This window comes from Lottia gigantea, assembly GCF_000327385.1.
Source record: "Lottia gigantea unplaced genomic scaffold LOTGIsca_13, whole genome shotgun sequence".
NCBI lineage: Eukaryota > Metazoa > Mollusca > Gastropoda > Lottiidae > Lottia > Lottia gigantea.
The window spans coordinates 2531905-2547370 of NW_008707425.1; the positions used below are offsets into that span (position 1 = coordinate 2531905).

The 15466-nt window shown below is 32.9% G+C and overlaps 2 protein-coding genes across 2 annotated transcripts; one reads left to right on the plus strand and one right to left on the minus strand.

Annotated features, from left to right (window-relative positions):
• Nucleotides 1–2201: 2201 nt before the first annotated feature.
• Nucleotides 2202–2744, minus strand: LOTGIDRAFT_76286 (hypothetical protein; the record flags this gene model as incomplete). The annotated part of the gene is made up of 1 exon (XM_009049001.1): nucleotides 2202–2744. A coding segment is annotated over one exon (543 nt), but the record flags the coding sequence as incomplete, so codon positions are not given.
• Nucleotides 2745–10960: 8216 nt separating this feature from the next.
• On the plus strand, nucleotides 10961–12501 carry LOTGIDRAFT_157241 (hypothetical protein; the record flags this gene model as incomplete). Its single annotated transcript, XM_009049002.1, has 2 exons — nucleotides 10961–11825; nucleotides 11918–12501. The coding sequence occupies 2 exons, from the start codon at nucleotides 10961–10963 to the stop codon at nucleotides 12499–12501; spliced, it is 1449 nt and encodes a 482-aa protein (XP_009047250.1).
• Between the last annotated feature and the right edge of the window lie 2965 nt (nucleotides 12502–15466).

Sequence of the window (15466 nt, forward strand, 5' to 3'; positions counted from 1 at the left end):
TGACACACCAACATACTGACAATCAATAAGCACATAGATAAAGCCAGGAGACTTCATGAAGCTATCCACATCAGAAGATATCAGCCTGACCTTAACAGAGATGAAGGTGTTCGTTTATCGCATGCATATGATAAACTTATCAACTTGTAATTATTCATATTCATAAATGTATTTAATAAAAAATTTCCAACTTTAAGCATAGTTAGTTATTTGAACAATGTAATTTCTATTAATAAAAGACTCCAATACCAGCAATAGTTATTTATTTAATCTTCAATTAATCTTTTTAATTCATTGACTTTATTTCAATTATTTTACTTAATCAGTCTGTATGCTATTTTAAGAATTATGTACCTCTTATTGTACCTGTTAAAATTTAATGTAATGTATCAATAAACCATTTATCTCTTGTGTGTTCTTAATAATAAGCATTAATGTATATATAGTTTGCCCATCACTTCTTCTCATTATGTGCCTGACGACGACGGGGGAAACACGTCGAAACGTTGCATAAAACTTTAACCAGTGATTGTTGTTCCATAAAGCTGTGTCTATATATCGTACTCACAATTGCTAAATGCCATTCAAAGACTTTCTACAATTTTATTTCGATCGATCTGAAAATTTACGAGTTCATAGATATTTAGATTGCGAACAAAATTCTGTTCTCAAAATTTCTGTATCACTTCCGGTATTGACTTCATTCGCTCTTAAATGTGAAATTGCTACTTCCGATTTTATAGTTGAAAAATTCTTTTAGCAACATGCTAGAATTGTTTATATCAACGATTTGAAATGATAAAATTCGGCACGGAAGTATTAGATCAGCCGCCATCTTGATGTGACTTAATTATCTACAAAAGTACTGCTTGGGATCAGAGTTTAATCGGATTTGTATTAATTTAATGTCTATATATCAATGAACGATTCGATCAATCGTGTGGGATCCGATTTTTGAATTTTGATTTTGCGTTTTAGTTATTTCCGGTTGATTTTTTTCAATATTGTCCCAAAATATTAAAGCTTATATCTCGCGACCTTGACCTTTGGTGACCTTGTGACCAACACAAAAGTTGTTCCCTTAGACGGGATCTATCCATATATGTCTTCATTTTTGTTGTGCAACTTAAGGTTTTACAGCCATTTGAAAATCGCGATTTTTAACTTGAAGAGCTCTGTCACGTGACCCAATTAACACACGACAAAATTTCTTATATATTCTTAAAGTGCATGAGCTCTCCCATCTGGTGATATATCACACTTGATATTTTAATCAAAATTGCGCTTTTGACAAATCAAAAATGTTGTACTGACTTCTGTAGCAACTCTGCGTAAATTGGTTTTTGCAGAATAAACCCAGGTCTCTAAGATAAAACAACGAATATCTCATGATGTAATAAAGGTAGATGCTTGAATTTGTTAACATAATTCAGCATCGTACAGATGATGATGGATATGGCAAAATTTTTGATTATCTAACTATTCAAGAAGAGAATGAAGAGTGTTTAAGTTTTTTGTTCGCACTTCGTCAACTTCATATTCATCATCATGTTCAATTGCTCTTATATATAGTTTAATTTGTTTCGGGTCCCGACTTTCTTATTGCATCTAGAAATTTTGAGTATGCTACTAAATCCTTATAATCGGCAATGCCAACATCCTTCCCATTCATTAAATCTATTAATATAAAGTCTTTGGTATCGATTTTGAATTGTAGTGGATCTGGACTAAATCTTATTCTAAAACCATTAAACAATAACCCCTCATCATCAATGATTGGTGAAATGCTCTTTGGTAAAACTGGGTCAGGGTTTGAAAAAAGACGATTTATATCATCTAATTATAAAAAAACCCACTATATTCAATCGGTTTGGGGGGATCTTTATGGGTGAAGCTTCTATGGGAGGCGCGAGTCTCTTTTTAATATCTTCTTGACTTTTTAATATTGGTTGAAATAGAGTTTGTAGATTTTCTGTTAATCCAAGTTGTTGTAATTTGTTATTTTCAACTTGGGCCTTTGTTTTATTCTTAGCTTTGATATATTCTCTATTTCTTTTTAAAATATTACTCCAATTATCCATTTTAAAAAAATAAAAGTAACATATGTCGATCATAACCTTTTCACCCACAGATTTTCTAGTATTTACAAATACATATCCATGATCATCTGGGTTTCTACATTGAGCTTTACAAACCTTTTTAAATGTATCTCTATCCATTCCGTGATTTATTGACTGAATGATTTGAGATAAATCTTTATCATTTAATTCAAATAATAAAAAACAATTTGCATTTTTTCTAATGAACATAGAATCCATCCCGTAAAAAGATTGGGATTGGTATATGCTGTGACAGTTGTGATGTCTTCCTTTCGTGAAGAATTCTTGTTGAACAGCTTGATGTCTTTGCGCTACGCAGTTGTCAAACAATATTAAGTTCTTTCGAATGCTATCAATATTAGACAAGTCTAGATCATTAACATATTTCGTAAGAAAAACTTTTATATCCGTTGGATTCTTTGATTTAATGAAGTTATCTATATCTTTTATTTCAACTTCTTCTTCGTTTTCTTCGTAATATTGAAATATGTCTTGAACATCTTTCTTTGGTAGATATTCTAAAGCTTTGAGGAATTGATAATACGATTGCTCTGGTGTTGTTGTGTAGATATACAAAGAATCGAAATCTAACAACATGTTAAAAGTGAGATGAGTTTTCCCAGAACCGGAACTACCGCATATACACATGAGCATTAGGTTATTAGGAAATATTTCTGAATGATTAAATTTTTTGCCCATTTTTTATTTTTTTTTGTTTTCCTTCTCCAGTGCGTATGTTTTATAAAAATATTCCATTACCTTTATGTTTGACTTCTCCTTTATCAATACTATCTACTAATTTATTTAATCCTTGTTTAACAGTTTTCTTGGTTTCTTCCCCAAATCGTTTACCAAATTCTCTAACTGTACCTAATATATCTGCCACTCCAAAACCTTTTTTTTGCAAGAGCTAATTTCTTTGCTTCCTTTTCCATTTCTAAATTGTTTCTGCGTTCTTGGGCAGCTGTTACTTCAGCTGCTTTATTTGAGATGACGGTTTTTGTAATTCAAATATCAAAGGTAGGAGAGGTAAAAATCCACCTTCTTTTGCGTTGGCTTCAATTCTTTCTAAATTTATATCGTCTCTGCCTTAATAATACTTGTATTTATCAATAGGTTTTTAGTTATGCTGATTTTTGTACCATTGAAAGTTATTACAGTTGGTGAAGCTGTTTCAATGGCTTCTATTATTTTCATAACTCAAGTTTCTACTTTCATTTTTAAGGGGGTATTTTTTACTCAATAATTATCATTCTTCTATCTGCTATTTTAATTAAATGTTTCTTCGAGCAGTAAACAATACCCGGTTACATCTCCTTGTGTTTTTTCAATATGACTATTTATGTTCACTCGTGTTTTGAAAAGATCGTCTTGGTGAGCTGATAGATCAAAACAGAAGATTGGATGATTAAATGCAAAATCTACATATTCAAACTGAGGTGAATTTCCAAATAATTCACACATATTTTTATAGTTACTATACAATTCATTGTAATCATTTGTGGTTGGATTAATTGTTAAAGGTTGGTTATGATAATTATCGTTGTTTAATCTTACTTGAACTTAATGGATTAAAGGATCTTGAGTTTGGTTCATTGCTACTCTAAAGATATTATTGTCATTTGTCTGAGTTCTTGAAACCATCCATTAAATATCTTACTGGTTTGATAGTGTTAGTGATTGGCCATGTGGTGGATTCTCCAGTTAAAGTCATGCTAGCTACCGTATTACGATGAAGAAAAGCTATTTCAATATCTTTAGTTAATGAGTTGAATATTCTCGTTTCTACTTCAATTGATGTTGTTATTATGGGTATGAAAAGTTGGAGATTCGTTATTTCTAATTTTGCATTTGAAGTATAGTAGTATAAGAGGTTGTAGATAGGGGGCATAATTTATAAAAAAAAAATCACTTTTTGGCGTTAGATTCAGGAGTGGCAGATATATTAGGTACAGTTAAAGAATTTGGAAAACGATTTGGGGAAGAAACCAAGAAAACTGTTAAACAAGGATTAAATAAATTAGTAGATAGTATTGACACAGGAGAAGTCAAACATAAGGGTAATGTAATATTTTAATAAAACATACGCACTGGAGAAGGAATATATCTTTCAAAGTATAAAGGAGATGGAGTGATTTTTGGAACAAAATAAAATAATAAAAAATGGGCAAAAAATTTAATCATTCAGAAATATTTCCTAATAACCCAATGCTCATGTGTATATGCGGTAGTTCCGGTTCTGGGTAAACTAATCTCACTTTTAACATGTTGACAAGAAAATTATAAAAACTGCCCCCTATCTACAACCTCTTATACTACTCTCTTTGACTGCGGCGCCCGCAAGCCCACCAAACAAACAACTCCACCAGCACGCGATTAATAAACCCGGGGCCTATAGGGGTACCAGTTTACCAACCCCCAAGCGCCCCAGGCCAATAATATCTTTAAATTAATTCATTTAAAAACAGAATGAGTTTAATTTTAAAACACGAACAACACAAACTCGAAGGAGACGGATTCTTCTCAGCTCTATCATCTCTCATCCCAAAAGTAGTCAACATTGTCTCAAACAACAATTCCCTTATTTCTTCTGGAAGGCAAGCTCTTGGATCTGTAGCAAAAGCAGGAATTAAAATAAACGATGCTGTGAAAAAGTCTGATAAATGGAAAGAATTACAGCAAATAAGAGAACTACGAAACAGGAGAATAGAACAACAAGAAAGAAAAGGAAAAGGTTTTAAAATTATTGGATAAAAATGTCAATGATAATTGCTCAAACTCCTAAAACTTATTTCGGTTCTGACATTCAAAAATCATTAGGTTCTCTTCCTGGATTTCCATGGGCAAAATACCCCAGAGAAAAAAATCTTCCAGGTCATAATTATACTGGTCCAGGTACTAGGTTAGATCTGCGATTAGACGAAAACGATAAACCCAAACCAGGTGAAGAACCAGTCAAATGAGTTGACGCCGCTGCGCTTAAACACGACATACTATACAGAAACAAAGACATAACATCCAGACATGAAGCAGACAAACAAATGATAATCGAACTTGAAAATATTCGAAATCCAACTTTGAAAGAGAGAATTCAAAGAGCATTAATCATTAAACTCTTGATAGCAAAGATGAAAATGGGTATGGGATTAGCGGATGAAATTCATAAAAAAATTTAGAAACTTAACTGGTTAATGGCAGGTAACACTGTTTTTTGTTTACTTCAAAGTAAAATACCAACCAGTTCATACACGGTTAGTTTTTCTACAGTATTATTGATTTAATGATTACCTTCAACGCCCGGTAACAATCAGTCGTCTAGACTATTATTGATTGGATATGCGTCACTAAGTAACATATGATTATATTAACATATAACATTCCGCCCATGCCACGTCGACATAGACAGACTAAACTCTCAACTATTAACACTGTCTCAATTTTGTTACGCTGGAAGAATAGGAATTTAATCATACAAAATCAAGGAATGTTCTTTGTTTTAATTTAATCATAAGACTAGAGGGTGGAAATAAGATCAATTTTGTTCTATTCCAGACACAAGTTTAATAGATGTTAACATTTCATATCACGAAGAATATTTAAACCATCGCAGGCAGTGGGGGATACTACCAAACTCTGTGACAAATATCTGAGGTTTCAAAATTGTTGATACAGATTTCGAAAATAGAACAAGTGCTGAAGAACAAGCGTTTTGGAAAAGGATATAATTCATGTGACGTATATCTAGCGATTCTACTAGGAGCGGTTGTAACCCCCTAACCCTTGAACTATGACTACCAATAGTGTAAGAGGGCAGATAACTCTGAAGTATATCTAGCGATTCTAATAGGAGCGGTCGTGACCCTTGAACTAAGGAAGTATATCTAGCGATTCTTATAGGAGCGGTCGTGACCCTTGAACTATGACTGCCAATAGTGTAAGAGGGGAGATAACTCTGAAGTATATCTAGCGATTCTACCAGGAGCGGTCGTAACCCCTTAACCCTTGAACTATGACTACCAATAGTGTAAGAGGGGAGATAACTGAAATATATCTAGCGATTCTAATAGTAGCGGTCGTGACCCTTGAACTAAGGAAGTATATCTAGCGATTCTTATAGGAGCGGTCGTGACCCTTGAACTATGCCAATAGTGTAAGAGGGAAGATAACTCTGAAGTATATCTAGCGATTCTACCAGGAGCGGTCGTAACCCCTTAACCCTTGAACTAGGCTACCAATAGTGTAAGAGGGAAGATAACTCTGAAGTATATCTAGCGATTCTACCAGGAGCGGTCGTAACCCCTGAAACTTTGAACTATGACTGGCAATAGTGTAAGAAGGGAGATAACTCTGAAGTATATCAATGTAATTGTTTTTGTTTTAAATTTCCTTGTATTTATTAAAACTTACTTTGGTTTTTTTGTTATTCTTCCTGCATTTCCATCGGGTAAATGGTTTCAAATAATAGTGTAAAACCTGTCTTTAAAAATGGCAGAAAAAATTACAGATTAGATCCGATCTTTCAATTATATGATCCAATTCGTTATTCGTTTAATAAGAAAAAAGAGGATTACATTTTCATATCACCAACCGTTGGCTCTAGGTCTCAACTAAATGATGGAGGTAGGGTCACTTTCCAGATTAATTCATTATCGAATTGGTTGCTTCTGTCTGATGCCTATTTCAGATGCGATTTCAAAATCAAAGACGGAACTCCCAATGAGAATCGTGTACCACAAACCAACACAACGTTAGAAAACAATTTCTTCCCATCTTCATTTACTGAAATGGTTTTGGAAGCTAGTTCAAATCCCATAGAAACCATCAAACACCCTGGGGAATTTGACACAATGTTGAAAACAGTTCTATATCCCAAAAAAAAGTCACAGGCTTGATACCCGATGTTGGCAATGGAAGTGTTTTAAATGAACCGGTAAGAAATGTTCCAAATGATGCAGATGAAGCTAGAATAAGAGCTATTGCTCGAATCACAATAGAAAGAGTAGGACGAGCAGGTAATCACGGATTTGAAAAACGAGTACTTCAGTACAATAATGTTGTTGAGAATAATAGGTGAGGTAATTTCGTAAATTGGAAATTATATCCATTATTCGGTCTGTTGGAACACAGAAAAGTTTCCATAGGGTTACCATATAAAATTCATCCATTATTCTTTCCATTCATCAGACTTTTACACAGCATCGTTTATTTTAATTCCTGCTTTTGCTACAGATCCAAGAGCTTGCCTTCCAGAAGAAATAAGGGAATTGTTGTTTGAGACAAAGTTGGCTACTTTTGGGATGAGAGATGTTAGAGCTGAGAAGAATCCGTCTCCTTCGAATTTTGTGTTGTTCTGTTACTAAATGAGTTAATTTAAAAATATTATTGGCCTGGGGCGCTTGGGGGTTGGTAAACTGGTACCCCTATAGGCCCCGGGTTTATTAATCGCGTGCTGGTGGGGTTGTTTGTTTGGTGGGCTTGCGGGCTATCTACTAATTAATTTAATCCTTGTTTAACAGTTTTCTTGGTTTCTTCCCCAAATCGTTTTCCAAATTCTTTAACTGTACCTAATATATCTGCCACTCCTGAACCTAACGTCAAAAAGTGATTTTTTTTTTATAAATTATAAAAAGTGCCCCCTATCTACAACCTCTTATATTACTATACTTCAAATGCAAAATTAGAAATAACGAATCTCCAACTTTTCATACCCGTAATAACACCATCAATTGAAGTAGAAACGAGAATATTCAACTCATTAACTAAAGATATTGATATAGCTTTTCTTCATCGTAATATGGTAGGTAGCATGACTTTAACTGGAGAATCCACCACATGGCCAATCACTAACACTATCAAACCAGTAAGATATTTAATGTTTGGTTTCAAGAACTCAGACGAATAACAATAATATCTTTAGAGTAGCAATGAACCAAACTCAAGATCCTTTAATCCATAAAGTTCAAGTAAGATTAAACAACGATAATTATCCTAACCAACCTTTAACAATTAATCCAACCACAAATGATTATAATGAATTGTATAGTAACTATAAAAATATGTGTGAATTATTTGGAAATTCACCTCAAGTTTGAATATGTAGATTTTGCATTTAATCATCCAATCTTCTGTATTGATCTATCAGCTCACCAAGACGATCTTTTCAAAACACGAGTGAACATAAATAGTCATATTGAAAAAACACAAGGAGATGTGACCGGGTATTGTTTACTGCTCGAAGAAGCAAAACATTTAATTAAAATAGCAGATAGAAGAATGATAATCATTGAGTAAAAAATACCCCCTTAAAAATGAAAGTAGAAACTTGAGTTATGAAAATAATAGAAGCCATTGAAACAGCTTCACCAACTGTAATAACTTTCAATGGTACAAAAATCAGCATAACTAAAAAACTTATTGATAAATACAAGTATTGTAAAGGCAGAGACGATATAGATTTAGAAAGAATTGAAGCCAACGCAAAAAGGGTGGATTTTTACTTCTCCTACCTTTGATATTTGGTGATATTGCAGCGGCTGTTGGAATTACAAAAACCGTCATCTCAAATAAAGCAGCTGAAGTAACAGCTGCCCAAGAACGCAGACACAATTTAGAAATGGAAAGTAGTATAAGTGTTCATAGATTGTTCGAAGGGAATTCCCCTTTTCATGGGTTTTCCCCTTTTCATGGGAATTCCCCTTTCTTCATTTCATGGGAAAAATCCAACCAATCTATGAACTCCCAAAAAAACAAGACCTAAATTCCCTATACTTCATAAATTCCCTACATTTCATAAATTCTTACAGCAAAACACCCTACATTTCATAAAACATCCTACATTTTATACACCAAAAACACCTTCAATCAATTTCCATTCCATCAAGAAAAAGCATATTAAAAATACGCTTATATAAAATAACATAACATTTTTAGTAGAAGGGAGATAACTCTTTTTGGATAAAAAAACAAACTAAATTAATTCATTTAAAAATAGGATGAGTTTAATTCTAAAACACGAACAACACAGATTCGAAGATTATTCGGGCGACGGTATCTTTTCTTCATTATGTTCTCTAGGTAAAACAATAATTCCAAAAGTAGCTAGTTTTGTTTCAAAAAATAATCACTCATTTCAAGTGGAGCAAAAGCCATCGGCTAAATCGCGGAAGCGGGAAAGAGTATAAGCGATATAGTGAAACAATCTAACGAGTTGAAAGAATTAGAGCTAATAAGAGAACTTCGAAACAGGAGATTAGAAGAAAGGAAAGGAAAAGGTTTTAAAGTTATCGGATAAAAATGATTGTCGCTTACGCTCCAAAAACTTATTTCGGTTCAGGAGATATACAAAAATCACTGGGTTCTCTTCCTGGATTTCCATGGGCGAAATATCCCGGAGAAAAACATCTCCCAGGTCACAATTATACAGGTCCAGGCAAGGTTAGATCTGCGATTAGACGAAAACGATAAACCCAAACCAGGGGAAGAACCAGTCAATAGAGTCGACGCCGCTGCGCTTAAACATGATATTTTATACAGAAACAAAGACATAAAGTTTAGACACGAAGCAGACAAACAAATGATAATCGAACTTGAAAATATTTCAAATCCAACTTTCAAAGAGAGAATGGAAAGAGCATTAATCATTAAACTGTTAAAAGCAAAGATGAAATTAGGTATGGGATTGGCGGATGAAATTCATAAAGAATTTAGAAAAACTAAAAACTTTTTAAAAGTCAAAGTGTTTGAAAAAGATGAAATATGGTCAGCCGATTTAATTCATATGCCAGTCGAAAGAGGATTTAAATATTGCTTAATAGTTATAGATTTATATACGAGATATGTATGGGTTATTCCTCTTAAAAACAAAACGGGATTATCAGTCAAACACTCATTTGAAACGATTATGAAACAATCTAACCGTCATCCAGAAAAACTGTGGGTAGATAAAGGAAGTGAATTTTATAACAAAAATATGAAATCTCTGGGATTTGAAATTTACAGTACGCATAACGAAGGTAAAGCTGTAGTAATAGAAAGATTTAACAGGACTCTAAAAAATAAATTATTCAAAAAGTTCACGGAATTAAAATCCCAAAAATGGCTTAAAATATTACCAGAGGTTGTAGATGAATACAATAACAAAATTCATTCATCTATAGGTGTCACACCAACACAAGCCTCGAGTAATCCAAATATTATAAAGTCAATTAACGCGCAACATAACTACGAAAATGAAATAAAGAATTTAAATATCAAACCCAAATTTAAAGTCGGAGATCGAGTTCGTATTTTCAAATATAAAAGTAAATTCGAAAAAGGTTACGTTGGATACTGGACGAACGAAATATTTATCGCTGATAAAGTAAATACCACCTCACCTCCAACATATAAATTAATCGATCAAGACAAAGAACAAATCATAGGTAGGTTTTATCAAAACGAACCTCAAAAGACCGACTTTTAAAAATGAATGAATTTCTCGATGAATATGGAACCGATACAACCACAAACTTTCAACTTATGAGATGGGCGAAAGAGTTAAATATATCACCGTTTTATTATTGTATGAGAGATGAAATAAATGACCTGAAATATAAGAAAGGTAAATTTTACGCTATAACAAATATACATACTTCCGATCAAAAAGGAGTTCATCATTCTTCTTTGTACAAAGACTCTGACTTTTATTTCTTCGATTCTTATGGATTAGAACCCACTGAGGAGATAATCCAATTGACTAATAAACCAATCAAATGTTCAACATTTCAAATTCAATTACCAGGTCAACTTTCACTTTGGGTTTTATATCAGTTGAGTTTAGGAAAACAGTTTGAAGAAATTGTAATAAATTTAACTCAATAAAAATGGCGAATAAGTTTGGATTAGGTTCTTTATCTTTAGAATCTAAAAAACCTAACACTACAGCGTGGATAAATAAAGCAAAACCTTACTTTGTGGATCAAATCGGAGACACTCTTCAAGGTGATTTAGATATGAACAATTTTAGCATAACTAATTTAAAGTCTCCGGAAAACGATAATGACGCTGTTCACAAGAAATATTTAATGGAACAATTAAATTCAATTGAAGTAAATAAAAACCATTTAGAAGATAAAATAAATAATGTGAAAAGATTCTTCAAACGTCAACTAAATAATAAAGATTTTATTGATGATACTAAATTACAACAAGAAGTAACAAGTTTAAAAAATTTTATTGAAGAACAATTGGTCAACGTAGCGAATAAAACTGAGTTAATTTCATTAATATCTAAATTAGAGGATAAGATTGCAAAACAAAAATTAGACATTCAACAGGAATTAAATGCTCTGGAAACTAAACTTAACAGTGAATTACAAAAAGAACTAACACATATTAAAAAACAAATACAAAACATCGATGATAGCGAAATCAAAACCTATATTCAACAACAAATACAAAACATAGATGATAGCGAAATCAAAACCTATATTCATCAACAAATACAGAATATTGATGATAGTGTTATTCAACAACAGATAACCACTATTAATAACCTAGTTTTAAAACAGGACAAAAATATACTCGCATTAGAAAAAAAGTTTCTCAAGAAAGAGTCATATTATTTCAATCTTCCATTTGGAAATTTGAGAGATTTCGATGCTTCTATTACTGATAATATTGATAAATCAAAAGACTATGAATATAAAAAATTTGGATTTACAGCAAATATAAGAGTATATAAACAAAGTACTCGTAATCCCTATAGAATGTTTAGCGATGTTTTTCTGCTTTTATTTTCCGAGGAAAACGTATAATTGAAATAACTTTCCCTTTTCAAGTAAAAGTTGATTCAATAGTCTTCAGACAAAACTCACGTAATAAAAAATTTAACGCTCGTAAAGTTCTTCAGTTTATCAATGGTACAAAAAATGTAGAAACTAAAGAATTAGAAATTAACGACGAAAACAACAAGGTTGATCACTTATATGAAATTAAAACGAGTGGAAAATATATAAATAGGTTTAGAATGTTAATCATACCAGATAATGAAGAATATTTTCTTACTTTGAGTCATTTGGATATGTTATTAGAGACGGAAACTCCACCATCAATGAATATTATTAGAAATCCAAAACCACAAAAAGAAGTAATCAGTTATGAGTTTTTACGAACGACAGACTGTGAATACGTAAAACTATATTTTGTTGATAATGGTAAATTTACCTCAATTGATATTCATAAAAGTCAACAAAATAAAGAATTTATAATAAGAGATGATGTATTTGTTAAAATATTTGTCTCTATTGAAAAACTAAAATTTTCAGTTCATCTGAATAAGATTAATGATTCGAAAGAACAAATATCGTTAGTATCTGTAAAAGTTTTTAGTAAAGCAGCTTTATCAGAAGTTCACTTAATTTAATTACCTAAAAATGAAACTCGAAAGTAGACAAAACTACATGGTAGAAAAACAAAACGAACTAAAAGAAAAACTAAAACAATTCAACAAATGCAGAAAAACATGGAGTAAAATCGATTCTGTTTTCAAAACATTAAGTACAGTTTTAACAATAGGGATAACAGTGGCAACAGACGTAACCGGTGGATTAATGCTTCCAATAATTGTCCCAACTGTATTAGCCGCGTTCACTGCCGTTCAAACTTCATCTTGTGGTTTGATTACTTTAGGTTTTACATCAAAACAGAAAGCTCATTATAAAAGGAAAGCAAAAATTTTAAATACATATCTTAATAAATTATTCATTTTTTTGAAAGATCGAGAGAAGATAAGAACATAACCATTGAAGAATTAGAAGAATTCAATGAAATTTTAGATAAATTTGATGTAGAAATATCATCAATGAAAGTTAAAAATTCCTAGTAAAAAATAGTTGCTTTAAAAATATGAATAAAATTGAAATTGTAGACGATAAAAAATTCATATCAGTGAAAATTTTAGACGATATTATTGACAAGATTATCTCTGATGAATTAAAAAATATGAAAAAAATTGATAAATTCATATCAAATGAATTTTTCTCCGATGTTATTGACCTTATCTCTAATGAATTTATAACATTTAAAGGGCAAATTGAAATAGTTGGAGAGATAACTCAAGATGGAAAATACAAACAAGACATGAAATTTGTAGGTTTTAATACCAAAACTTCTATCAATTTCTTCGATGTAGTGGATAAAAAATCAGATGGTATTTCACAGGAAAAATTATTTTCCATAAAAACAATTTCAAAGAAATAAAAAGATCAAAAAAGGGTAGTGGTGTTAGCCTACTCAAAAAGATAAAAGAATATATTGGTATAAATTGTTATATACCGAGCGATGGATGCTGCTTTGTAAAGTGCGTTAATCGTGTTTTAAACGAAGACTATACGAGAGATTTTCAAAATTTCATCAACACTTTTTCAAAATCAAACAGAAAAGGAGTTATGACAACTGCTAGAATCTGCGAATTCAATAAGAAATTTAATACTAATTTTCAAACATTTTCAACCAAAGAAAGTAACCGAAGAATTAGATTGGGTTTTTTATTTACACAAAGAACATTTCTGTTTGATAAGAAGAAATAACAAAACTTTGGGCATTAAAGAAATAGAAGATAATTACGATGAAAACGTATGGAGAACTTGTGAAGATGATAATGCGGTAACGCAAGTTTCACCTCTAAAACTAAACGTTTTTCCAACCATTTCCGATTATTGTTTATACGCATGGGATTGCGAAACTTATTGCGAAAAAGAAACGAATAAAGCCATTCCTTTTTGTTGTACTTTAGTCAATTTGGAAAAACTGAGGAAAAGATTAGATGATTATAATAATTACTTAAGTGATTTAAGTGATTTTAATGAGACTCTAGATTTTAAGCCGTCAGATCCCATTTCAGAAGAATATTACAACATACTCATGACTAATATAGTAGAAATATTTGTAGGTACAGATTGTATAGATCAAATGTTACAACGTTTAGGAAAAGTAGATCAGAAAAGACTAACCTTAATTTCCCATAACGGCAGTGGTTTTGATAACTGGATCATGATCAAAAACGTAAAAAAACTAACACAATGCCTTTTAAAAACAGCTAGAGGAATTCTGTCTCTACCTTTAACTAATTCATTCACTGATGAAGGCCAACCAGCGTTTACCTTCAAACGCAAAGTCTCTGAGTTGGATAGTTTTATCCGTCCAGCAATGTAAACATCAGCTGTCGACGCGAATATTAGATCCCTCAATCGGACATGGCTCTGTAAGGTTACGCAGGTCCTGATCGACCATTACCAAACCACACTTCAAGAGAAGCTGACCACCATTCGTACCAAGTCTTTATCATCACCTGCCGTCGACCGCATCGTTTCTCATGCCCTGTCCTGGGCCCGTCGCTCCTATGGGAAACGTCTCACTCAAGCTGTAATTTCCAAATTCTACCAAACAATCAACGAAACAAAAACCAGAGTAACCATATCTCTACCAACTGAAATGGACACTACACCTGCACCATCTAGAGCTACCACGCTGCCGAACCAAACCCCTAAACGAGCCCGAAGTTCACCTACTCCTAGTCCAGCAGACATAGGTAAACGCTCTCGTAGAGAGGGCACACCCCTTCTCTTTTCACTTTCAGACTCGTCTTCCCCTTCCACACCATCTGAATCTTCACCACGTGATCCAGGATCCGCCAACCTTTCTTCCTTCTGTGCGTTTTTGGACCAGCAAACCACCCCTCAGTCTCCATCTACCAAACCAGTACCAATCACACCGTCGACGACCATTATATCCGCTACCAAACCGTATTATCACCAAACCAAGGACAAATCATTATGGAACTACCTGCTCTAAAGAAATCAACCTTAATAATTGGATCATCTAACCTGAATCGAATTACCAAAACCAGTTCGGACACCGAAATACATTCTTACCCCGGTGCCCAAATCCATCACATACAGTCAATCCTGGAATCATACGACCATGATCCCAAACCTACTACCATTATTCTTCATGTAGGCCTCAACAACCGTGATCAGATACCAAAGACCTCCTTTAACCAAGCCCAGAAATTAATCGCCACAGCCAACAAAACCTTCCCAAACTCCAAGATCCTCTTCACATGTATACCCATTTCAAATAAAATCTCGAAGAAAGCACAACAGAACCTCAGCACCCTCAACAACATGATGATGGAGTCCAGTATCAACAGCGCAACAATCTTACCACCCTACGAAGAAGAATTCGAAACAGTTGATAATCTTCATTGGTCTCCAGAAACAGCAAACAGCATTTATTTGTTTTGGATACACCAGCTTCAAGCATCGAGTAAGTCTTTAAACTAATTACTGGGGATAAAAATACTGAGAGGCCACCGCTAGGCCAAACTG